This window comes from Microtus oregoni, unplaced genomic scaffold (genome assembly GCF_018167655.1).
Source record: "Microtus oregoni isolate MIOR12 unplaced genomic scaffold, Mior012 000005F_ref0000423, whole genome shotgun sequence".
In the NCBI taxonomy this organism is placed as follows: Eukaryota; Metazoa; Chordata; class Mammalia; order Rodentia; family Cricetidae; genus Microtus; species Microtus oregoni.
In genome coordinates this window covers 26,571,938-26,597,931 of record NW_024543064.1, presented here as the reverse complement: position 1 = coordinate 26,597,931, position 25,994 = coordinate 26,571,938, and the positions used below count along the sequence as shown (strand labels likewise).

Sequence of the window (25,994 nt, the reverse complement as noted above, 5' to 3'; positions counted from 1 at the left end):
TTAAAAACAACAGTGAGGACCCACCCCCAGGGTCCAGGCCACGTCCATCTTTGTTCTGTCTCTTTCTCTTCCAGACACCCAAGAGCTGATGCAAAGAAACGTTCGCAGTTGCACCCGGGTCCAAGGCAATTGATTAAAGGACTTCTGAGGGAAAGGAGAGGGGAAAATGTCAGGGCTGAGAAGTCCCAGTAGGGATGGGTGGGGTACAGCCGGTCCAAGAGCCAGAGTTCCTATAGTCCCTACCTGTGACCTGTGGGGGCTGCACCACTGCTTTCTTGAGGAAGGCTTCTGCCTCTGCAAATGGGAGGAGTCCCTCTGGTGTTCGACCCAGACCTTTCTCTCCAGCGGTTCCCTTTGGGGAGAAGCCGTTCTCCTGGTGCGCTGGGAGAGGCTGCAGGCCATTTACCAGGGACCCTGGCATCTCCTTGCTTGGCAGACTGTGGATGTAGGGGTCCAGGGTTAGTAATCCACCTCCCTGAGAAGCCCATAGTCCATAGCTCCAGCCGGCAGCTGCCTGCCTGGCTCAGAGTCCCTGGGGTTGGGAGCTGGTACCTCCACTGTGGCTCCTGAGGGGCCAGCTCCTCTTTCTGGACAGAATCCTTCTGTAGCCCGGAGGGCCGAGTCTCTGGAGCTTTCACAGGGTCTATCACAGCGAAGAAATGGCCATCAGTTAGGGGCGGATGAAGGGTGGGACTGGAACTCAGGGGTGACCAGAGCAAAGGAAGTGAGAAGAGCGGGGGCGTTACCTGGGCCGGAATTGTTGACCGTGGTCTCCTTTCCATCCCGCTTCTGTTTGAAAGGGAAGCGCTGTCAGGGCTATGTGGATCCATTCTACTGCTCTGCCCTCCCTGCCCAGACACAGACAAGCCTCCCTACCACACTCTTCCTCGACTCTGGAGGCTTTTCCGCAACCTCCTTTCCCCAACGTCCACTCCCCAACCTGAGAATCCTGACCTTGGTTTCAGCAGCTTCTGACTTCCGGGTCCTCTTCATTATCTCCTCCAGCCGCTGTGAGGAGATCCCACAGTAGTTAGCCCACAAACCTCACCCTCAACTTCTCACCAGCTGGCCCTATTCTAGGGCTGGTAGCTCTCAGCCCTGACCCGTTCTTCCTTGTTCTATCTTCTACAATTTCAAGCCCAGGTCTGGGCTACCATTTGCAGGAACTGAGGCCAGCCCCAGGCCCCACCCCATAAAGGCCCCCTGACCCTGACCCCGACCCCAGCCGAGACCCCACTGGCACTACACACCTTTCTTCGCTCTTGTCTCTCCTGCTCCTCCTTCTGGAAGTGCTTTTCCCGCTCCAGGCGCTGGCGCTCAGCTTCTTCCCGGGACCGAGCTTCGGCTTCCTCTTTCTACCAAAGATCACCATAGCTTTGGGTTCCCTCCTGCCCAAACCCACTCAGAACCAGCCAAGATCAGCCCTCCCACCGGCCTGGGCACCTGCTTCTGCAGCCGCTCCTGCTCCTCCTGCTCAGCCTGCGCCTTCTCTCGAGCCTCCTGCTCCTCCCGTCTTCGGGCCTCAGCCTCGCGTTCAGCCCGGGCCTCTGCCTCCCGTGCCAGCTGCTCCTCCCGCATTCGTCTGGAGAATTCAGAAAATTCAAGCTTGGTTTTCACCTTTCTGGGTGCTACAAGGGCCCTCATAGTTCCTGAGGTCACACGCACTTGTCCCTTTCTGCCTGCAGCTTCCGCTCCTGTTCTTCGCGTTCCCTCTGTTCCCGAGCCTGGCGCCGCTTCTCAGCCAGGAGCCGAGTGGCTTCTTCCCGGTCTGTGGTGCCGGCCATAGGTTTGCTAGGGGTCACTGGGGGAGCAGTGGTAGGAGGGGCAGTCTGGACAGTGGTATCTGGAGGAAGATCAAGACCAGGAGTCAGCACACACGGGTGCAGGCACCTCCATCACCCCTGTATACCCGTATGCTTTCAGGACCTCAGTAACCCACTCATTCAACCCAATTGCTGCCATCACTGTCGGAGACTTGGCCTGTTATGGGCAGGAGATCCCTCTTCCTGTTCCTCTGCACTAGTGTCTGACACAGGAAAAGATGGCACCTCTGCCCCGCCCATCCTCTCTCTGTGTACCTGCAGGGATCTCTGTTGAGGGCTGCTCCTTCTGAGGCTGGGCTGGGGTCGGGGAGGGCACTGGAGAGGGCGCTGGTGAAGCTGGGACCGCTGGCTCCTTCTCCTCAATGGCTCTGCTCTTGCTGCGGTTCTTGTCCTCAGGCCCTGATAGGCTGGGGCTCTCTTTTGCCTCATCCTTCCTCCGAACCCGCCCCTTGGGTGATGCGGTGGTGCTTCGGGGGGATGGTGGTTTTGGAGGAAGGGCATGGCCTGGTCCTAGGCTGGGGCAGGGGGAGGCAGGTCTGTGCCAGGTTGTAGAGGGAGAAGATGGCCGGGCCTTGGACTTAGGGCTAAGAGAGAAGAAAGGGGTTAGAACAGGAGGCAAAGCACCTGGGTGGGCACTCCCCTCCCCCAGCATGTCACTTCTTTGGTGAAGTATTCCCTTAAAAAAAAGAAAAAGATTACTTGTTATTGTGTGGGGCATGCATGTGTGAGCACGCATGTGTGAGCGTTTGTGGAAGTCAGAAGGCAGCTGTGAGGTTGTTCTTTCTTTGCATCTTTCCATGGATTCCAGGGATTTAACTCAGCTCATAATGCTTGCATAGTAAAGGCCTTTACTCATTGCCCCATCTTACCAGCCTCCAATATTACTTTTTGTGGGCTGGGCTGCATCCCCTCCTATCCACTCACAGTGCTATCCTTTCCTCTTAGTGCATATATCCCAGTTTGCAATTATAAATTCGTTTGTGAGAGCTTTGACTAACATCTGCCTCCCCAGCAGCATGCACACTTAGTAGAGAGGAAAAAAAAAAAAAAAAAAGAAAAGGCCTGGTTTAGCTCAGTGTCCTCAGCACCCAGAACACCACAGGGTAAGTCGGTCACTGATCAAGTGTGTACTGAGTTGCTTATCGGGTGCTACTGTTTTAGGAATTGGGGGTGGGGGTGCGTGTCCATAATCAAAAAAAGAAAAGAGAGAGAAAAAAAGGGGGGGGGAAATAGAGGATAAAGGAAATAAAGAAGAGAAAAGGTGGAAGTCCAGGGCAGGAAGACAGCCAGGGGTTTGTGGCCAGCCCAGGCTATACCATTAGTTCAAGGGCAACCTGAGCTACATAAGGAGACCCTGCCTCATAAAAACAAAACAAACAAACCAAGGGGTCAGTGGGTAGAACGCTTGCTGAGCATGCACACAGCCCTGTAATGCCAGCACGTGAGTGGTGGGGGCAGAGGCTCATAAGTTCAAGGTCATCACTGGCTATAGAGCTAATTAGAGGTCAGTCTTGGATACGTGATGTTCTTGCCCGACAAACAACAAAAGGGACCAGTGAGAGGGCTCAGCAGGCAAAGGGGCTTGCCACCAAGCCTGACAACCTGAGCACAACTCCTGCAACCTACACACACACACACACTGGGAAGGTATGATGCCACAGGTCTGATATAACCCCGGCTACTTTAGAAGAATCACAGGTTCAAGGTTGGGCAACTTAGTGAAACACTGTCTTAAACAAACTACGAATAAGACTCAGCATATGGCTCAGTGATAGGGTGCTTGCCTAGCATGCAGGAGGCTGAGGGTTCTATTCCCAGTACTCAGTTCATGAAGTAAGAGTCTGGGGGGTGTGTGTCAAGAGTTGGAGCTTTGTCTCAAAAAAAAAAAAAAAAAGTGTGTTGGGGCGGGAGAGAGCAGAGAGAAAAGGAAAAACGGGGGCAAGAAAATGGAAAGCCTGCCCTTTAGTAACTTCAAGTATTTGGGAATGATTGACAGAGCCAGAGCGAATGGCCAGGTGAGGCGCGGAGCCCCGCCCACCTGAGCTCAGCACCCGCGGCTGCGGAGAGCCTGGGTCGCACAGAGGCTGGTAGCGATTGCCGTTTCTTGAGGCGCTCGCGGGCCAGGGCGCTCTTTTCTTTCTCGTTTTCCCGCTCCTTGTCCTTCTTCTCCTTTTTCTGCACCTGGAGGCGCGGGATAGGAGCGAGGAGGAGGAGAGGTCAGCCGCGGTCGCGCTCCAGCCCAATCGCGCCTGTCCCCACCGTGAGATGCGGGCCACTCACCGGCGTGGCTTCCAGCCGGCGGCGGGCCAATGCGGGGCTGCCGCCGGCACCGGACTTGCGTCGCTCGGCGCGCTCCCCAGACGGGGTGCAGCGGTGCGCGCTCCGAGGGGCGCTACAAGGCGTTAGCGGGCTGGCGGAGGCTGAGCGAGGGCACACTGGCACTGCTGCAGAGGGATGAGTGCGGTCGGAGTGTGGCCCAGGCGCGAGGCTGGCCCCTGCCCGGCCCCTTGTGGGGCGTCTCCCAGGGCCGCTGCCCCTACCCTGGTCCCGGCCGTTTCTGGGCAGTGTAACCGCGCTGCGACTCCGAGCCAGGAAGGAGAGGGTGGGCGTCATCAGACGATCCACAATGCTGCTCTCCCAAGCGCTCAGCTGCAGGCTGCGATCTGGGGGGAGAACCAGGCAGAGCAGGTCAAGGCAGGCGGAGGCACAGGTGGGGACTAGGAACTGAACCCAAGAAGAGCCCAAGGATTCTCAAGAGGACTGTCGCCCCCACCCGAAGTCACGCAGGGCCACACATTTCTTCCTGAGAAGTGGTCCTCCTTTTGCAGACACAGGCAACAACACACTTAGCAAGGGACTGGGAATATATCTCAGAGGTAGAGCGCTTGGCTGTCATGCAAGAGGCCCTATGTTCAATTCTCAAAACCGGTGGGGGAGGGGATCCTAGCCAACGCCCTGCCCTGCATCACTTCAGGAGTGCCTCCTACCCTTCTCCCCAGGTGAGAGGGCTCAAAACTGTGAGCAAAGGAAGGAGCCATAACAGGATCTAGGGACGACCCCACTGCCCTCTCCCAGGTCCCACATCAGGCAGGGCCTGCCTCTCCTGATCTCATCATGCTGGCCTGGAGGAGGCATGCTTCCTGGATTTGGGGGAGTGAGGGTCCTTGTGCTCCTCCAACTAGCCGTTAGGAGTGTGCCAGAGAGGCTGCTGGAGGGCCCGGTTGCCCTAGGCCACCCTGCTCTGTCCCTTCAGCTGCTGGGTTATTTTTAAGCTTCAGTCAGGTGGGGTTGGTGCAGCAGCTGATTTGGTTGCTAGGCGACAGAACAACCAAATAAAAGCTAGAGAAACTTATAAATAACTTTAGCCATGGTTCTTTCAGATGGAAGCACCAGAGCATGGTGGGAACGCAGGAGCTGTGCCACCTTGGTGGGTCCTTACTTTGGACCCATCCAAGGACAAAGCAGGTGTTCTAGAGGCAGAGATGGCAGGGTTGCATGGCCCTCCAGGGCGGAGCCAGAACAGCCCCACCCTAGTATCCAGGCTAGCCTGACACATGGGGGCAAAGCCACCTGTCTAAGGCTGGCCCCAGCCAGCTGGCTGTGGTTAGAGATGAAGCTGACTGCCCACTGCCACCCCAGCCCTTAACCCCTGCCAGGCTTTCAGCCCTCTAGGCCATTATCCTTTGTGTCTGTTCTCCTATCCTACAGGACACTACTATGTCCTGGGGTCCAGACCCAAATGCCGGCTCCTCCAAAGGGCACAGAGCCCCGGGTGGGATACAGTAGGGCTGGACCTGGAGTATGAGCGCTCCAGGGATGAGCTCTGGAGGGGGTTGGCTGGCTACAAGGGGCTCTGGAGGGGGAAGGCTGAGCCTCCTCTTACTTCTACTGGGGGAGTTCCAGAGCGTGGCAGAGGACTTTGAGAGCCGCTTGTTGATTATAGAGTCCACGTGTTTGGGCAGGTTTACTGCCGACACGGAGCACCTGCTCCCACCTGGAGGGGAAAAGACACGGCATTAGGGCCGGGCCAGAAGGGAGCCAGGGGGGGCACTGAGGCCTTCCATGCAGGATGCTCTGAGGGCAGGGTGGGAGAGGAAGGAGCGGGCAGGCTAGGATGGATGGGGAAGAGGAGGCTTGACTTGACCCTGGGTGGGGGAGGGGACAAGGGAGGTGATCAGAAACAACCTTGATTGGGGGAGCCAATGAAGATGGAGCAGAGGGAAGAAATGGTGGAAAACTAGAACTACAGCCTTTCTGGCCAGACCAAGGGAAGCCATTGCCTTGGGCTGGGTGCTGCAACCCCTCCCCACAACCACCCAACATTGGCACTTGCTGACACTGCCCAGCCAAGGCGCTATGGATACAACACCCACATCCTGGGACAATGCAAAGACGTTCCTAAACAGAAGACCTACACAGTTCAGTGTTCCACATATTTCTCCAGACACACAAAGACATGCAAACACGGGCATGTAGAGGTGAATACTTATTCATGCACGTATGTATGTAGACATGCACAGACAGAGGAACACATGTAAGATGCATACAGGCAGAAACATAATGAAGTGACCTAGCCATGACAGTTATGACAGCTTACCATGGGCCAGGCACTGTGCCGGGCACCACATACATGTTACCTCACTTGATCCTCCAAACATCTACCCACAACCTTGGAGGCCAAGCAGTGCTGTTATCCCCATTTTACACATGAAGAAAGTGAGATTTGACAAGTTAAAGGTCACACAAGTATCAGAGTTTGAACCTAAATCTGACTAAGGAGCCTCCCGGAGGCACACAACCTAAAACACAGCCTCACAGAGTGGGCTACATGAGCTATGGACCTTGTCATTGCATAGACGTCCAAGCGCAGTGGTATGTGCATGCCAACAAGGAATCAGAGCAAAATCCACAACGTGCCTATGCAAAGAAAACTCAGACAAAAAAAACTACCTTCCAAACAGAGGATGACAGTTTTTTTTTTTTTTTTTAAGCATCCAGGATCTACAGGGTATTAAAGTCCTCTTTCTACACATCATCAACTAATAGTAAGTGGTAGGAGGAAGGCATGTTAAACAACTCCTAAGATGACACAGGTTTGAGGAGCAAACCCAGGTGACACATTGGATGGCTTACAGGCCATTCCGGAAGACACATGAAGCAAGACACACCTGCTGCAGGGAATAGCGAGCACCTTGTGTGTAAAATGTTCCTCCCCCACCTCAGCAGGCCCCAGCTCTGCCCAGCCACCTGCCAGCACTTCCAGCCCACTCACTAGTCTTACGTCCAGGGGAGCTGTGGTGCAGGGCCCCTGCCCAGGACCAGCGCTGCTGCCGGATTTCAGCCCAGGTCTTCTTCACTGACCGCTGGATGGCTGCTTCATAGCGTTCCTGGGAGCCAATGGGGAAAAAGAGAGAGGTCTGGACTCAGGATCGGCCACCATACCTGGGAGAAAGTCCTCCCCCATCCTAAGTTCTCCCTGACTCACTGCAGGTAACCAAGGTTACTGACTCTGCCGTGATTCAAGCCCATGTGCAACAGACAGACCCTCTCCACAGTTCTTGGAGAGCTTTTCTTGGCCTTGAGTCACTTCCTGAGATGGGTGGGACTCTCCTTGCCTGGGTTCCTGGGCAGGGGTTATGTCTCCCTAGCATTGGGGATCCTGATCTTGGATCTGTCCCACCCCCTTTTTTTTGTTGGCTGAGGCTACCAGACAGGCTAGGCTCTTGTATCCTTCATAGCCTCAACAATGCTCAAACAAAACTCTATCCATGTGATGGAAGTAGGATTGTTCCCAGACACATATCTCCATACGTAGAACAGAGCCTCGGGCCTGTCACAAACACATGTGGGAGCCAGCGCAACTGCATGGACACACGGGGGCAGGGCCACAGAGGTGGATGCAGAAGGGACTGCCTGGGCACAGAGCACATGGGGACACGTGTGTATGTGTGGATGTATTTCTCTACTACATAGACTACCGGAGGACATACATCTATGCAGACCTGCGGATCTGGGTGAACTCTGTTGGGCCTGCCAAGAACATACCTTGTTTTTCTCAAGCTTCTGCCTCTGCCGCTCCTCCAGGGCAGCCCGGCGCTGCTCGGCTTTAAGCCGCTGCTCCTCCAATCGTCGTCGGCGCTCCTGGAGCTGCTTCTCCCGAAGCGCCTTGGCCTTCTCCTCCTTCTCCAGCCACACTGCCTTCTTGGCCGCTGGGGTAGAGATGAGGGGGCATGACCTAGGGGGTTCTGCGGCAGGCCTGAGCCTGAAGCAGCTCCCAGCAGCAGTCTGCCACCCCAGTCCTGGACCATCTCTTTTCTGCCTGCCTCTATGAAGTCTCCTTCGTAGTTCAGAGCTTCCTGAAGGCAGGTCTAGGGAAACCTGCTGTCCCCACTGAACTCACATCTCTCAGGCTGGAGGGCAAGGGAGTCCACCAGCGTGAGACTCTCCTGCACATGACTTGGGGGCTACTAGACAGATTTCAGCACATGATAGTATATACAGAGCAGCGGTTCTCAACCTTCCTAAGGTTGTGACCCTTGAATACAGCGCCTCATGCTATGGTGAGCCTCAACCACACAATTATTTTGTCACTACTTCATAACTGTAATTTTGCTACAGTCATAAATCATAATGTAAATATTTGATATGCAGGATATCAGATATGGGACCCCATGGGGGTCATGGCCCACAGGTTGAGATCTACTGTAAGATACAAGGTCTGTCTGGGTCTGATCTCAACTGTCCACTAGCTCTCAGGCAAGTGATGTCATCTCTTCAAACCTGATTCCTCCTCAAACTATGCTGAGGATTTCGTGAGGCCAGCACACACACAGTATTCTAGAAGGGTCTGTAATATTTATTCACAGGAGGCTGGGGAATGTCGATGAAGATGATAATGCTACCCAAACACTCACCCAGGTACTTGGCCCGCTCTTCTCGTCGCTCTTTGGCAAGCTTGTGTCTCTCTCCTGCCTTCTTTACATCTGAGCAGAGGGAAGAACAGAGAGGGTCAGACAGTTTCCTGGAGCAAATGACTTCAGTGTTCCTTCTGGCCCCACCTCATCTTCCTGGCCTCATCCTGCATGGCAAAGAAGACTCCAGATGACTAACCCATGGCTCAGCACTAGGGACATCACAAATACCTTGCTTGGTGGGAGGGCTGTCAGAGGCTGGTACTGCTGTTGGGGATGGCTGGCTACTCCTTCGAGAAGGCCTGGCGTCCCGTGGGCCTGTGGCTGGTGGGGTGGGTCCCCTGCTCTTTGCTTCTGAGGATGGGGAGTCTTCCTGTGGAGGAGCTGGCCGAGGCGAGATCTGCCCGGTGGGAGTCTCTGGTTCCAATGGGAGCTGCTTAGGACTAGTGGCATTCTTCAAGGCAGGAGGGGTGTCTGGGGGAGTGTCAGGAACCAAGGCTGACATCGGTGTTGGTGGCGGTGGAGGGGAAGGGTCGCCTTCTGGAGAAGGTCTTGGCTCTGCGGGAATCCTGGCTATCATAGCTGAAAGATCATAAGAGAGAGGAAAGGAGGGTCAGACTGAACACATGTATGATGATCGCACAGCAATCTCTCCGATGGATTTATTCGTTCACTCGTGGATATTCGATCCATGTGCCAGGCCTACTATTCCAGATATTAATGACATAATGGTAAGGGGATAGCCAGGATTCCTGCCCCTAGTGAGCTCACCCTCCAGTAGGGCAGACAGATAAATGACAGCAGAGAGGAAGTACCGCGTCCAGCACCGCACAGCTGCCATGGTTAACCTACACATGGAGAAATGATCTGAAGGATAAGCAGGAGTTGACAAAGCAAAGAAAGGGTCTGGCAGGGAAGAGCGGGCTGCAAAGGGGCAGATGGAGCACGGTATGTTGGGAGACCTAGAACAAATGTGTAGCACCAAATGGTGATCACTGGCTCCTATGTCTGCCTCCCTTACCTCCTTTTCTTCCCCTTAAGAAGAAATTACATTTATTCACCTACGTGTATGTGGGTGTGTGTATATATGGGAGGCCACATGCCACGGTGTATATGTGAATGTCAGAGAACTTGTGAGAACTGGCTCTCTCCTTTCACCATGCGGATCCTGGGGACAGAACTCAGGTCATCAGGCTCCGAGGCTGGTGATTTACCCGTTGAGACGCCCTGCTGCCCCTTCATCATCTTTCTGCTCTGCCTCTGGTCACACTGTCCAACCCAAAGGCTGGTTGGTTCACAGAGTACGTCAGGGCTGGGCACATAGGGCCAACCAAGAGGAAGGGCAACAGCATGGTACCTCTAGGATATCTGCATGGCCAAAGGCATCAGTGAGATAGGTAGCCAGCTATAGATTGTAGGTGTGTAACCCTTAGACTTAGTCTTTAAAGCTATGAATATCAGAGGCTAGAGAGATAGCTCAATGGCTAAGAGCACTTATTATTGCAGAGGACCTGGTTCAGTTCCTAGCACTCTCATGGTGGCCCAAAATCATATGTAATGCCAGTCTCAGGGTATCTGACACCCTCTTCTGATTTCTTCTGCCATTAGACAAGCATGTGTTGCACATAGACAAAATACTCACACACAGACACATGTATATATAAATGAATCTTTTTAAAAAGTATGAATATTGCTAGACATGGTGGTGGCACACACCTCTAGTTTTAGCCCTAGGAGAGCTAAGACAGGAGGACTGCTGTGAGTTTAAGGCCAGTCGGACGCTGTAACGAGTCTGAAGTAAGACAATGTGCCCCCCTCCTAGCATAACTATTCATCCATGCATGGTGGCACACACTTGTTAATTTCAGTACTTGGGAGGCTGAGGGAGAAGGAGTGCTGTGAGTTCGAGGTCAACCTAGCTACACAACAAATTCTAGACCAGCTTGTCACAAAAAAGAGAACTTGTTAAACACACGTGTATGCATTCGCATGTGCATGTCACACCAAAGGACAGATTAAAACCAGACGTCAGGCTAATGGCCTGCTCTAATTGTGCTATCTCAGGACAGGGAGGCAAGCCACTCAAATCCAAACTTCTGTTTTCTCACGTGTGGAATGGGTACAACGAACCTAGCCCCGCACTTCTGCCTCTCTTTCCTTGCAGGACTTGGGTCAACTGCTCTCCTAGAGAGAATTCTTCTCATGGTGAGCCCTTATGCCATCTGCAGGGGACCTCTGGCCACTTAGGGAGTCAGTGAGGACACAGCACTGATAGATGGGACTAGGCAGTATCATGGGTAACATTTTCACTCTTCCTGGGGCCCTCTGCCATGTTGAGTCCTCTGTTCTGGGAACTCTGGCTCTCTCAGGACACACAAACTCCCCATTCCTGGGAAAGGTTTTGTGTGCAGGGAGGAGACACCCAGGGAACTGTCTTTGGTTCTCTAAAGACCCTCTTCTGGGAGGAAGGCTTCTGATGGTTTGGGCTCAAAGCCAGACGATGCACGCATGGATCCCAGTCTCCCTGCAGACTGAGTGACCTCGGACAATTGTATAGACCTGCTCTGTGCTACAGCTGCTCATACTACCTACGACACATAACACAGCATTGTGAGATTAGATATAGCCACTGACGTTCACACATGCATGAAGACTGGCTCTCTATGTAGTCCTAGTTGTCCTAGAACTGCTATGTAGACCAGGCTGTCCCCAATCGGACAAGAGACCCAGCTGCCTCTGCCTCCCAAGTGCTAAGACTAGGCAGGCACCACCACCAACACTCGTATTTTAAAGAGTGCTCCCTACATGTAAAGCCAAATGCTCTAGTTCTATCCTCGTTGTTTATGAAGGAGACGTTATAAAGACATATTACACATAGAAAAGACATATAAAGACGTGTTCATAGAGACAAGAAAGTAAAGCACAGCCAGATGGTGATGGCGTTCACCTTTAATCCCAGTCTTGGGAGGCAGAGGCAGGTGGATCTCTGTGAATTTGAGGCTAGCCTGGTCTACAGAGCAAGTTCCAGGATACACTCTAAAGCTACACAGAGAAACCCTGTAGTGGCATTTTACTTGTATTTTAATAAGTTAAACTTGCCTGAGGATCAGAAAAGTAAAACAGCCACACTGGTCACCCTTATAGACCAGGCAGCAATGACACACACCTTTAATCCCAGTAGCCACACTAGTTTGCCATAGAAACCAGGCAGTAGTGGCACACGCCTTTAATCCCAGAACTAGAGAGGAATATAAAACAGAAGGAGACAGCTCTCAGACACAGTCTCATTCTGAGATTTCTGGAGGCAGGATTGCCATTTCAGACTGAGGTAGAGGTAAGAGCCAGTGACTGGCTGCTTTGCCTTTGGATCTTCAGGTTGAACCCCAATTTCTCTCCCTGCATTTTTATTAATCGTGCCTCAAAACCCTGTCTAAAAAAAACCAGAAAAGAAAGAAAAAGAAAGTAAAGAGACGGACAGACTAGGGGGAGTCCTTTTTGTTTCCTCTGAGACAGGTCTCACTATGAGGGCTAGCCTGGCCTGGGAGAACCGGTGTGGTCTTGCCTCCTTCTGAGTGCTAGGATTCTGAGCACCTGGCACCACACCCAGCTCGAGAACAGGAGGCTAGGAAGTGACCCAACCTGGATTTGAACCCGGTATCATCAGCAGAGTCTAGGCTAGTGGTTCTCAGCAAGTGAGGCACAAACCCACACAGGGGTCGCATATCAGACATTTACATTACGATTCACAACAGCAGCAAAATTAAAGTTGTGAAGTAGCAATGGTATAATCTGGCTGGGGTCTGTATGAGGAACTGTATTAAAGGCTCACAGCATAGGAAGGCTGAGAACCAAGGCTCTAGGCCCTTCTCCACAGACTCTAGCATCAATGTAAACAGTGTGGACGTTAGGCAATTACAGCACCCCAGGTTTTTACTTTCCTTTCACTCCTTCCTGTCAAGCTTCCTGGGCTGCAGGCAAGAGCCCAAGCCGAGGCCTTGTCTTCTCTCATGACCCTCAACCCTGACAGCTCCTTAACAGGTGACCCAGAGCTGTGCCTAGTCACCTCCCAGCCAGGTGCAAATTCCTGAACTGACTTCGCCAGGCAACACTAACGGCAGCCACTGAGTGAAGGCCTGCTATTGACTGGGGGATACCATCTTCCCCCATTCCATAGACAAGGCAAGCAAAGCTCATTCCATGAAAGGATTTGTTCAGGGTTATAAAAAACAGTATTTGGTGGAACGGGATTTGAACCCAAGGTTGCCTGAGTCCAAAATTTAGGTGTGTAAGTCTTATTTTAAAAGCTGAGGGTGAGGCTTTGTGTGGTGCCCTTCCTCAAGCACCTGTGTGTGCTAACAGGTGTTGCAAGGAAACTGGTAGGCGGGTGTTTGTCTACACTCAGGCAAATCACACCCACCAGGTAAGACGGTGAGTGTCTAAGTAGGGCTTGACTACCGAGACGGAGAGAAGCTGGGAGGAGCGGGGCATATGGCATCAGATGTTGTCAAGGCCTGGCTGTGGCGACACAGATGGTTACTGGGGACACCATTTCTGGCCTCCTCGAGTAGCACCCGTCCTGAAGAAGCCATCCACATCCCCTCTGCCAGACCTCCTCCAGGTCAGCAGGGCCCCCAGGATGTTAATCTCAGAGCTGGCTATTTGTTTCGTGCTTACTTGACCCACCAGCCACACTGACACGGCCGGCCCTGTGATGGCTCTGCTTTGGAGAAGACAGACTTCAGGTGGGGCTTCCCTTCTGCTTTGCCGGCTGGGACTGGTGTCGCTCTGCCAGCCCCTCCCTGACTTCCTAACCTCTCCACAGTGCTGTGTGCCCCAGGGCTGCCAGGAGTTCACTTCTTCTCTGGCCCCACATTCCGTGGTGACGTCACCCAGACTCACAGCCCTAAAAACCATCCCTGTGCTGACAGCAACCAAATTTGTTTCTCCAGCCCAGACTTCTCCCTAGAGGACCAGTTTCACCCCTGTACCTCCCTACCTGACACCCCAGATGTCTCATAGATGTCACAAAGGTAACCACTCCTCCCGCTTCAGTTTTTCCCAGCACAGCTGTGGCAACTTCCCAGACCTCAGAGTCACTTCAGATCGGCTAATCTGAGCCAATCTTCTGGGATTTTTTTTCATGACGTACCCCAAATCCAACCACTTTTCACTACTTCCATTTCTCTCTCTTTCTTTCTTCCTCCCTCCCTCCCTCCCTCCCTCCCCTTCCTTCCTTCCTTCCTTCCTTCCTTCCTTTTTTTGAGACAGGACTTCTCTGTAGACCAGGCTGGCCTCAACTCAGAGAGATCCACCTGCCTCCGCCTCCCAAGTGCTAGGATTAAAGGCGTGCACCACCACCACCCAGCACTACCTCAGTTCCCATCACCTTGGCCCACCCCTTTCCATTTCTTGCCCTGCTCCCTTGCTGTTTTCTCAACGCAGCAGCTGGAGGGATCAATTAACAATGAGTCACATCACGTCACTCTTTCCTGAAATCCCCGGAACATACCCCCATCTCATGAAGATGAAACCCAAAGAGGCCACAATGGAGCACAGACTCTCCAGACTGTTACTTCTCAGACATCATCTCCCCAATTCCCCTTCTCCGAAGTTCAGCCCCTCCAGCCACCCTCCCTATGTCCCTCGCATTGGGCTGCAACTTGCAAGTCCTGTAGGAATATCTTTGTCCCCAGCTTTAGCCAGGCTCACTCCCTCACCCCCTGCAGGTCTCGTTTCTCAGTGAGGCCTGCCTTGATTTAAAACTACAAACTGGAGTGCCAGTGAGATGGCTCAGTGCGTAAACACTTGCTGTGCAAGCCTGACAACCTGAATCTATCCCTGGATCCCACACCATGCTGGGTCAGTGCACACCTGTACACACACACATACACACACCACATATAACAGTAAATTTAAAACCAAAGACCATAATTAAATCTTCCTCTCCTCTGATCTATTGTCCTTTACCAGTCACTCTAGATAAGCACCAACCTCATTTTTGTTTGCTTTTCAATACTAGGGCTGGGCTTGACCCCAGAGCCTCTGACATCCTAAGCCAATATTCTACCACCGAGCTGTAACCTCAGCTTTTGCCACTTTTATGCCCGCCCTGACTCAGGACTCACTCTAGAGTCCAGCCAGGCCTTGAAACCTCAAGCCTCCTGTCCCACCTGGCTGAGCAGCTGGGCTTACCAAGCTTTTTTTCATTTCCTTTTTGAGATCTCTCTTTCGTTTATGTGTTTGTGCACTTGCACCACATGCCCATAGGCCGTAGAGGGCACTGGATCCCCTGGAGCTCCCTGGAGCTGGAGTTCCTGGCAACTGCAGGCCAGCTGACGTGGGTACTGGGAACCAAACTCTGGTCCTCCAGAAGAGCAGCACGGGGAATTTTCCCCTGTGCCATCTCTTCAGCCCTTTGTTTTCTTTATTTATATTTGTCTAATGTTTAGTGGTAAAATCACTTATTTGGAGGCTTGACGTTGGAGGGGGCAGAGGCCAATGGAATCTGACATCTCTGGCAAAGCAGCACCTTCTAGAACTGGTCACCACCAAAACCTCTTTTTAGAAACAGGGTCCTGATATGTTGCCTAGGCTGTGTCAACCTCTAGAGCTCCAGCTATCCTCCCTAAAAACTGGGGTGACAGCTGTGTGCCACCACGTTTGGTTCACAAATCCCATCTTACAGTGTCCCCACTGTTAGCCTATGGTCCCCAGGGCTACAACTGTTCGTCTCATTTTATCCTTAGCACCAACAGAGATGGGGACATAAATGCCCCATAAATAAGTACCTGGGAAATGAAGCCCCACCCTGGCAGAGCGCATCACCATTCCTTACCTGGAGGACTTCAGAGTCCTGCTCTGCCACACCCAATTCCTACTCTGCTCTCCACTGAAACTTGAAACTTCGATGGTGTCATCTGCTCTGAGGACAGAACTGAGACCCCAGAGCTGAGGCCCCAGCTCTGGCCCAGGCTTAAGGCCCGGTCTCCCTTCACCACTTGTCTTCAATCTCTACCTTCCCTGATCCCTGCTTGTCCCCTGAACTCTAACTCTCCGGACCTTCCTTTCCGTTCTGATAACTACCCAAGCTCCTCTTGCCACAGGGCCTTTGCACGTGCTCTTTCCCTTCTTCTCTTCGTTAACTCTTCCTTCTCCTCTGGTTTAGTCACCTTTTCCTCAGACAGGCATTCCTTGGCTTCTCCAATTGTCACAAAATTCTTTATGACACACAGTTGTTGCTCCAGGAGCTTCTCTTGGGAGCACTGTCCTAGACTGTCAAGCTTCTCTGTGTCCTTCCTTCCTCCTCGACAGTGAGGAACAGTGAAGCCCTCCAAGGGCTGGGTCACATCTGCTCGGTTCAGCTCTGCCTCAGCAGCAGCTACCACAACACCACACCACGTCCACGTCCAAGGAAACAGTCAAAAAGTACTCTGAATGACAATAGAATGCCACGCGGTGAAGCCACCCTAGCCTGAAGCAGGTGTATAGGAAGAAAAAAGTTTCCTCTCATAAGGAACAGATCTGTTGGGTGTGGTGCCACAAGCCTTTAATCCATCACTAGGGAGGATTTCTGTGAGTTCGAGGCCAACCTGGTCTACATAGAGAAGTCAGGACTACACAGCAAGTTCAGGACAGTCAGAGCTACATAACAGAGAGATCATGTCGAGAGAGAGAGAGAGAGAGAGAGAGAGAGAGAGATACTGCGTGGCTATGTATTCTGAAGTGCTAAACACTTGAAAGGAAGAAAAGGACCTCCATCTCAGCAGAGTTTGGGCGGGACCCTGGACAAAGGTACTCAGGTAGACGTTAACAAAAATAATGAGTGTTTGCTCCAGCAGCTGAAAAAGAAAAATTTCTCAAGAGGCAAACAGGACGATTGGAACTACTTTTGTGACCTGGCAGGCTACTAACCCTGAATACAAATATTCCCTCAGAATTACGCCAACGCTGACAAAATGCCATCAGGATGGCATTACCTGCGACAGCTTGTGTTAATCCAAATGAATTCCCAGCTTAATTCTCTATACAAATATGGTTGATTCTTTTCTGATTATTCAACTCAATCAAATATGATCCTTAGCTTACTTAATTTTATCTTGCTTTTGTACTGTGCCAGACTGGGAGGGTTTACCCACTGCCAGTTTTCTTCTGCTATGTTGATGTCCAGCAGAAGTGTTTGCTAAGAACTGGATAAGCATAGATAATTTGTATTTATTCCTTGGCACGAAGAACGCTTGCAGGGCAAAGGTGCAGAAACTGGTTATGAGGTTACGAGGTAGTGTCGAAAAGTCCTGCCTTTTCTTTTCTTTTTTTTTTTTTTCTTTTTTTTTTTTGTGGTTTTTTGAGACAGGGTTTCTCTGTGGTTTTGGAGCCTGTCCTGGAACTAGCTCTTGTAGACCAGGCTGGTCTCGAACTCACAGAGATCCGCCTGGCTCTGCCTCCCGAGTGCTGGGATTAAAGGCGTGCGCCACCACCGCCCGGCAAGTCCTGCCTTTTCAAGAGCTCTTAAAAGGCCTGCATCTGGGGTCTGCTAAGGGAAGGGGCCCAAGCCCCTCCATGAGCCTGAAACATGGCTGCTGTCTCCTGGCAGTCCTTACATGCAGGCTTCTCTCTTCTGCCACCCCAGCTCCTACTGGGCCAGTGGCCCCTCACAGCACTGATAATTTGGTCTTACCATGTGTCTGCCCGCCATGCCGCCCCATGGAAAAACTCACTAAGAGAAGAAATCGGGCCTTAGTCCTTTCTGTAGCACACACAGACCATGCTCACAGTAGAAACCTATGTCTGATCAGTGAATACCTAAGTAGATGGATGGATAGACGGACAGACATGGAAAACCACTTATATAGTGTGTTGTAAGCTAGGCATGATGGTATACACCATGTTCCGGTACTTGATAGGTGAAGGCAGGAGAATCAAGTTCAAAGCTAGCCTCAGCTACATGAAATCCTACCTTAAAAAACAAAGAAAAAGAGAGAGTACATAGTAGGACCTCCAAAGTGCTCCCAGGCATGGCTGTTTCTTTAAATTCGAAATGTCATGACTGTACCAAGACCCTGCTGTCCTCTGCCAACTCCTCAAGCCATGTCCTCGTATGTCACTCGATTCTCATAACCACCCTAAAGGGAAAGTATCATACATCCCCCCGCCTCCTTCACAGGTAAGATAACTGTTACTCACATTAATAGATTGTTCATGCCAGGGGCGGGGTTTGAACCCCAGTGTTGCTTGATGACAAAATCTTATGCCATGCTGTTCCTGTCAGCTATCACGTCATCATTCCCTCAGGCTCCCACCAGTGCCTTAAGAAGGAAGTGATTCCGTGGCTCCCCCAGGGAGGTTCCCCACAAAAGTGAAGGGTGCAGGTGGGGCAGACAGGCCTTGAGCTAAGAGCTCAGGAATGCAGGATAGGCAGGCTCCTGCCCAGGCTGGCCAACAGGCCGGAAGGGAGGTCCATCTCCAAGGCAGAGCTGAGTCTCTCCAGGTGGGAGCTGAGGGGAGCAGCAGGGAAGCGGAGGCGTGAAACAGACAAAGGACAGATAAGTACCTCTGTCCTTGCTATGGCACCTGAGGTGTCAACATTAGACCACAGATGAAGACAAGAGGACAGACGTATGGAGATAGAGAGGTATACACACCAGAGAGAGACCAAAAGCGAGCACCCGAGAGCGGAAGCAGACAACATAGACAAGAGCACGCACAATGATGAGACAAGACATTTTTGTGTCTCCCTCACGGAATAGACTTGGATTGATAACCACACATGCACAGAAACACAGATACTCTGAAACAGACAGACGTACCCACATAGACACGCCCACAAGCAGCCAGGTCCTCCCTCTGAACCACAGCAAATAGAGAGCCAGTTTCCCTGCATACTTCCCTAGCCTTGTCCCTGTGGCTTCTGCTCTCCCCCTCAGGGCATTCCTTTACCTGGGGCTAGAGGAAGTCTGATTCATAACAGCAGCTAAGGCTTCTGGCTGGCCCAGCTAAGTATATAACCTCGTTAGTTCATTCAATCTTTGATACGATCCTAAGGGGGGGATACTGTTACCCCACTTTACAAATCAGGAAAACAGATTCTGAGACGGAGACACTTGCTAAAGCCACACAGCTGGGGAAGGTAAAGGTGGGTTTTGGACAGACTCAGCTTAACGTCTCCATGACCCTCACTCTGCTATCAGATGGGTCTGCCTGGGTCTCTCCTCCTGGAGAGATCTGGGCTGGGAGAATGGGGGTGGTTAGGAAGGACAAAGCCCGAGGGATGCCTGACCGGGCCAGGACAGGTGTTTCTTGATGTTTCCTAAAAGCAGCATTAGGCCTGACCTGGAGGAACTTAGCAGTCATAATAAGCAGTGCACTGGGAAAGGCCAGCCTCACAGGAGGTAGGAGGCAGGGTCCCGAAGTGAGGCTGAAGCTTCCGTAGTCCTAGAGAGACAGGCTCTGAAGGAGCTCCCTGGCAGGACCGGCGGCCATTGTTTCCTAGCCTCCAATCAGGAGCACCCACTTCCTGTTATTTTAGGCGGCAGGAAATGACCCCATCCCGCAGCTCAGGCTCCACCAGGTCCCTCCCTCAGCCGCAGCCCAATGTCTGAGGAATGGGCTTTTAGCTAGGCTGTCATGACCACAAGAGCCTAATGTGCTTGGTCCCCAGCTGATGGTCTTCACAGGGAACCCAAGGGCTAGCTGCCTCTACCAGTGTCTGCAAGAAAACATGACCGGGGTCCCCTGAACCACGATGACCACTGAAGTAAATTTTGGGAACGTGGTGGTCCAGACCCTGTCACTGGCTTGCTTGGTCATAATTCTGTAGAAAGATTTGGTGCCTAAGCTTCAAATCTTGCCTCTGCCAGCTCCTAGCTGTGTGGCTTTAGGCAAGCAACCTTGCCTCTCTGGGTCTCATTCATAAAAAGGGCAGAGAATTAGTCCCTACTCATGTCATGAGGAGCAAATGAGAGAGTACACGTGATATACTGCCTGGCAGGGTGAAGGCCATGAACAAATGGCAGGGTCGGGGGACAATAACAATAAATTTGGAGAGCCAAGGAATCACTTCCTTCCCTAGGTCTCCTCTGACAGCTGGGGAGGAACAGCAATATCAGTTCCCTACCCCAAGCTCCCACTCCCCTGAGGAAGAGCTGCAGCTGAGAGGTGATGTTGGACGCCGTGCCCAGGGGGTGCCAGGCAGAGCCACCACCAGTCAACAAAGCTGCATTATTTAAGCCTGCCTCTCTGACTCCCTCCCTGGCCCAGAGGGAACCCAAGGACATGATTCCCAGCTGCTTATGACCTCTGGTCAAGCTCAGTCAGATTTGAGACCTGCTCCAACAGCCCTCAAAGGCCACCACTCTAGTCTGGAGCCCTGCTTTCGGCTTCCTGCTCCTTTCTTCACCTCTGTCCCACAATAGCCAGCGGCTGTCCTTAGTGGGAAAAGGGCTAAGCTGGCCTAGCGCCCTTACTCCTCATTTGCATATGCGTGACTGCACATTAGAGGCTCATTAAAGGCCTCAAACTGAGCCCACCAGTCCAGTGAGGGGGAACTGTCAGTAGGAGGTGTCAGTCAAGCAGGCTGCTGCACATACACCTGTGGCCCATTGGGCCAGTCTCCCCAATTTCTACTCAGTGTTTCAGGTCCATCCACTCTAGGGCTTCCTCCTGCTGTGAGGCGGTCCACAAACAAATCCCATGCTCTGCAGCACTCTGCGGGCTGGCACACACCCCTTCAGAGAACACATCTGCCTTCTTCCTCACTAAATCAGTAGGTAGCATTCAATGTTTACCGCCTCAGCACCACCAGCACTACGCTGTCACGGTGGGGCCACCGGACAATGTGTTTTCTCTCTCCTCCTGTCACTGCCTTATATCAGGTCTAGCAACCCACCTTCCCTTCTCCAGATACACTCCAGCTGCCTCACAGCTTCTAGAAGTCCCGAAGTCCCTCCCCTGGTATTCTGCCCTGTTCACACTCACACCATTCTAATGGTGCTCCGTCTCTGGGCCTCAGACTCCTGACAGAATTAGGAATGATATCAGAAATAAACAAACGTAATCCAGGCACTGGTGGCCTTTAATCCCAGCACTCAGGAGACAGAGGCAGGCCGATCTCTGTGAGTTAGAAGCCAGCCTGGTCTACAGAGTGAGTTCCAGGGCAGCCGAGGCTACACAAAGAAACCCTGTTTTGTAAAACCAAAACCAACCAACCTAGGCTGGTACCAGGTGCTAAGAGTGTATGTATGCATCTCTTTTGAAGAGTCTGATACCTCTGAGAGATCATTTCTAGCATCATGTTTAGTATATAGATGGGAAAGCGTGAGAGTCGGGTTTAGAAATGCCCCTATCACACAGTGGAGGTCAAGACATAGAGCTCGAACTGACTCTGGAGTCGAGGCTCTAAGCTGCTTCCCAGTTCCCGCCCTGCCCTCCGTCATAGTTCACGCCTCCCTGCTGGCACCAGTTCTAATGAGCCTAACCACAATCACGGTGATCACACTTTATTGAGGGTGTCTGGTGTCTGCGTGCCAGGTTCCTTCGGTTCAGCATCTCTGCCCCTCACATCAACCTCATGAGGCGCACAGGCAAACCCTGTCCCCTGTTTTCCAGGGGCGGAATACTGGCTCCACCGCAGGAGCCAGGAAACAGCTGCCTGCGATTTCCATCCAGGTCCTGACTCTGACGTGGGTGCCACCCTTGTCCCCTGCCCCATGCTGTCTGCCGTTTGTTACTGCTCATCATACAAGTACACAAAAGATAGATACCTGAAGTCAGCAGGGTCATGTCACCAACGTTCAGAGACAGGCCACTGTCCCAAACTCTCCGGCACACACTATGGGCACATCATTTACTCCCAGGACGTCATTGGTCCAGTCACTTTTAGATTCTCACTAAGTAGGGACAAGCCACCATCCCAACCCAGCTTCTCATGTAACTCCATCTAGACCCTTGTGAATAGAAGAGTCGTCCCAACCCAGGCCCCTGCATTTGACCCTCCACCCTCAGCTAGGCCCTCACTAAAGCCACGCATCCTACCCCTGCCTTCATACTCAGTCTGGGCCACCCATCCAAGTGCCCTAATTATAAACCATCCAGTGCTGAGGCTGTGTTACTGCCCTCGTTCAGGTTTTGTGCACCAAGTGCCAGTAAGCAGATGGATAGACCAGGCTGGGCCTCCCTAGGTGGTCCCTCTCAGGCTCTATGGAGCCAGGACAAACCCCTCCACCCTTGTTGCCAACACAGCCTTTAAACCTCCAGAAACCCACCACTCTTCTGTCCTCTTGGGCCATCATTGGTCCCCTCCAAGTACCCACGCTGACACGGGGAGGAGCCCACCCACGGCCAAGCAACCCCACCTCATCCCGGGTGCTCTCCACACCCATAGCCACTCTTTCATCCTGCGTCCACACCCCAGAGGGGCAGGGAGGTGGCAGGATTAGTCTGGGGACTTGCTGGGGGTGTGGGTGGGAGATGGGGCCACCTCCCCCCAACTGCGTCAGTGGGTCAGGAATTGGGTCCTCAGTGTTCATGTTATTCCCTCCCCTTCCAGGAAGAAAGAGTCCTCCCTTCAACACCAGGCCCAACCAGAATTCTGTCCCCACCCCCTCATCAGCTGCTCCCAGATCGAATGGGATTTGCAGAAGTTCAGGGCACTGGTGGTTGGTGGGGTGAGGGGTGAAAAGGAGAGCTTTGGTGGTCCAGGGCCTGGAAGGTGTGCGCGTGTGTGTGTGTGTGTGTGTGTGTGTGTTTGTTAGCATCCAAAAACCTCAGTCTGGGGAATGATGTGGCATGCCGGGAGTGCCATCCCTAAGCCTTCGCCTCATTCTACAGTGCGACTCCCGCCCCAAAGAAGTGAAGTGGTGCCGGCAGGGCCAGCAGATCTACCTCTGTCACTCCTGTCCCAAATCGGACTGGGTGGGCTCCCAAGTAGGCCTGGCTTCAGGGAAGGCGGCCCACTCCCCAGCTCCCGCCCGCGCCCCAAACAATACCGCCTCCCCCTCCCCCTCGCCTTTATCCGGCGGGTTACTTGGCAGCCACTGCTAAAGACCTCCCCCTCGTCTCCCTCCCCTCCTGGTCGGCCGGCAACAGCAACAGGCCCTTTGCGCGGCAGCTGGACGGATGGGGTGGGGGCGAGGTCTGGGCCAGGGCCTGGGCGTGGGGGTACAAGGGCCTAGCTTCGGCATGTAGGGTTCCAGGCCTGAGAATCTGAGCCCCCCAACACACACATTCAGGCTAAGGTCACACGTGCCCATGGAGGATGGAGAGAGGGACAGCAGCTCCAGCTCAGTAAAAGAGGATCTTCAGAGTCTGGGGTGGCTGTCCAAGGAGAGTGGGGGTGGGGAAGAGAGGATGGCACCGGGCTGCGGCAGAAGGGTCACCCCATCGATTCCCTAGCCGGGTCCCCGCGGATCCCGATGACCTGTGCGTCCAGGCGCCGAGGTTGGGGGAGGAGGCAGCTGTCAGAAGATGCGTCCGTGGCCCCGAGCCGCGGCCGCCGCAGCCTTTATTTTTAAACTTCTAAGCGGTCAGAGGGCGCGGCGGGGGAGGGGTCCCCGCCCAGCCGCCAACCTCATCCTTGGCCGCCCCGCGGCTGCTCGGCCTCCCTCCCGGCTCTCTCTTGCGTGGCTCCCGGCTTACCTGCGGGTGCTCCCGGCCCGGGCTCTGCACGCGGGCCGTTCTCCATGGTTGGGGCGTCAATGGAGGTTTTGGGGGGTCTCAGCGGCGGCGGCGGCGACGGCCCGAGGCCAGGACGGGGGTCCCGCGGCGCATCCCGCCCGGCCCGCCCGGCGGGCAACGACTTAGAGGCGGCCGCGCTCGGTGTGGGAGAGGTCAAGCTGGTGGCCAGTGAAGCTATGAGTTGCCGGCTACCCGGTGTCGGTCCTCCACAATCGCGATCCTGCTCCTTTGCCCCGCGCCGGCCCAGTCCTGGTCGCGGCCCAACCCTATTGTACAGCCCGGGCTGGGCCTGGCCTCTCCGCACGTACCAAGTGCGCGGGGGACAGCCACCCCCGCCGTGATGGAGTACGGAGCCACCTCGGGCACAACCCGAGGGCCCTGACCCCGCCCTGCAGTGCAACAAGGGTAACCACACTATGCTCCTTCTGTACCCGCGGCAGAGCGGACGCCGAGCTGGGGGACCGATGCCGGTTACGCTGTCTCCCCCTGCGGCCGCGCGATGGTACGCGCCGCGCGCCTGAAGACTATGTAGGGAGCTCTCGGGTGACTCACCCGCCGCTGGAACTGGGGGAGTGGAGAGCGGGGTTGGGATCCCCCATTCCCACCCTGGATGCTGGAGGCTCCGGCATCAAGTCTAAATTCTCTCCCAAGCCTGCTTCAGACAAAATCTTCCTAGGGAACGTTGCAGGGTCTGAAGAACGGTTTCAAGGAGACCCCTCAAAGGGCTATCCTTTCTCTATTCTGGTGATGGCTGCGAAGGCGCCTTTCCATGTGCACCCTAGGGTTGATGTCTTCTCCGCTTCTCTGGGGTAATTACAGCCCTGCAGGGCTGCTTTACTCAGGTCTCTAATCTACTGGGGCCCTCCCAGGTCCAAACTGGGTGGTCCTAGCCTTGAACCTCCCTTCCCCTCCCTTCATCAGAAGACCCCTACCCCTTTGCATCTCTCCAAAAGGACCCCCTCCCCCATGGCATGTCGCGTTAAAGGGTAGTAAGCCTCTCTTCACCCTCCTCCCCCCAAATGTCCCTGCTCAACGCTCTGGAGTGGACTGTCCTATCCCCTGGTTCATGCCAGCTGAGGTGAGGGCCTCAAGCCAAGCCAGGCCTGGCCTGGGACAGGGTGCAGAGAGCTTGCTGGGAAAGTGGATCGATACTGGCGGTGCAGCAGCTGCAGGGAGGACCAGTCTGGAGGGAGGAAGGAGGGGCAGCTGGGCTCTGCCTACCCTGGCCCTGCTCTTTGTCCTGACCTGGAGGTCAGTTCTCTAGTTCTCTAGTTGTCCACAGATTAGGGCCAGTGAGGCACTATCTTCCCTACCCCTCCTTCTCCTCCCCACGTGACCCTCCTTCCTTATAGCAGCTCCTCCACGGAGCAGTCATTCAAAGAGAGAGGGTGTGAACAAGATGAGATGGTAGAGGTTTTAAGCAACCTAGGAGCGGTGGCCTCTAAAACTGTGTCGTGCCTGGAGCCTTGAACTCTGTGTGTGTGTGTGGCGGGGGGGGGGGGGGTGGGGGGGGGTGGGGGGGGGGGGGACACGACCTGAGACTGAGAGTGACCTTCCAAAAGGATGATGCTCAAAGACTGGCAGCTAGAGCTGATCTTAACTAAGTGACAACTTTCCTGAAACCTTAAAGTCAAGAAAATAATAGTCGTGGGGCTTGGGGTGTAGCTGACAGTGTCTGCCTAGCATGCACAAAGCCCTGGGTTTGACCTACAGCATCATATAAACCACGTACGATGGCACGGGCCTGAAATCTCAGCACTTGGAAGGTGGACGCAGGAGGATCAGAAGTCCTGGATCTGCTTCTGGGAGATGCTCCGTAGGTAAACGCTCTTTCAGCCAATCCTGAAGGTCTGAATTGGATCCCTGGGACCCACGTGGTAGAAGAAGAGAACCAATTTCTGCAAGTTGTTTTCTGAACTCTACACTCATATGTGGGAATATTTTGGAGACAGCGTCTTACTATGTAGCCCTGACTGGCTTGAAACTCACTATGTAGACTTGGCTGGCCTTGAAATGCACAGAGATCTCCACCTTCCTCTTAGTGCTGGGATTAGAGGCATATGACACCAATTTTTTAAAAGTGTGGAGCATAATAAAGAAAAGTTCGTTCAAACAGTATTATAATAGCAGGCAGTGGTGGTGCACATCTTTAATTCCAGGACTCCGGAGGCAGAGGCAGAAGGATCTCTGTGAGTTTGAGGTCAGCCTGGTCTACAGGGCAAGTTCCAGGACAGCTGGGGCTACACAGAGAAATCCTGCCTCAGGGGGCTGGAGAGATGGCTCAGAGGTTAAGAGCATTGCCTGCTCTTCCAAAGGTCCTGAGTTCAATTCCCAGCAACCACATGGTGGCTCACAACCATCTGTAGTGGGGTCTTGTGCCCTCTTCTGGCCTGCAGGCATATACACAGACAGAATATTGTATACATAATAAATAAATAAATAAATAAATAAAAAGAAATCCTGCCTCAAAAAAAAAGTATTATAATAAATAAAAATCCCTGGCTAGGGGCAACTTTGAGGACAGCTTGGGATGCATGAGATTTGCTTCACTAAAAATAAATAATTTAAAAAACAGTGATATGAGGTGTTTTGG

General features: G+C 53.2%; 1 protein-coding gene across 8 annotated transcripts; it reads right to left on the bottom strand.

Moving 5' to 3' along the window:
• Map7d1 (MAP7 domain containing 1) lies at positions 1–23,880 on the bottom strand. Of its 8 annotated transcripts, none has more exons than XM_041652287.1 (18): positions 23,363–23,880; positions 8,966–9,316; positions 8,738–8,806; positions 7,869–8,032; positions 7,096–7,210; positions 5,707–5,817; positions 4,364–4,486; positions 4,104–4,267; positions 3,862–4,004; positions 2,079–2,407; positions 1,666–1,843; positions 1,444–1,582; positions 1,251–1,355; positions 955–1,008; positions 747–789; positions 553–643; positions 244–437; positions 1–144 (listed from the first exon to the last, which is right to left on the bottom strand). In XM_041652287.1, the coding sequence occupies exons 1-18, from the start codon at positions 23,406–23,408 to the stop codon at positions 134–136; spliced, it is 2,430 nt and encodes an 809-aa protein (XP_041508221.1). In that variant the 5' UTR covers positions 23,409–23,880; the 3' UTR covers positions 1–133. The 8 variants fall into 8 exon arrangements, with proteins under 8 accessions (XP_041508221.1, XP_041508222.1, XP_041508219.1 ...); XM_041652288.1 differs by having other exon boundaries at positions 7,105–7,210; XM_041652285.1 differs by having other exon boundaries at positions 4,104–4,486.
• Between the last annotated feature and the right edge of the window lie 2,114 nt (positions 23,881–25,994).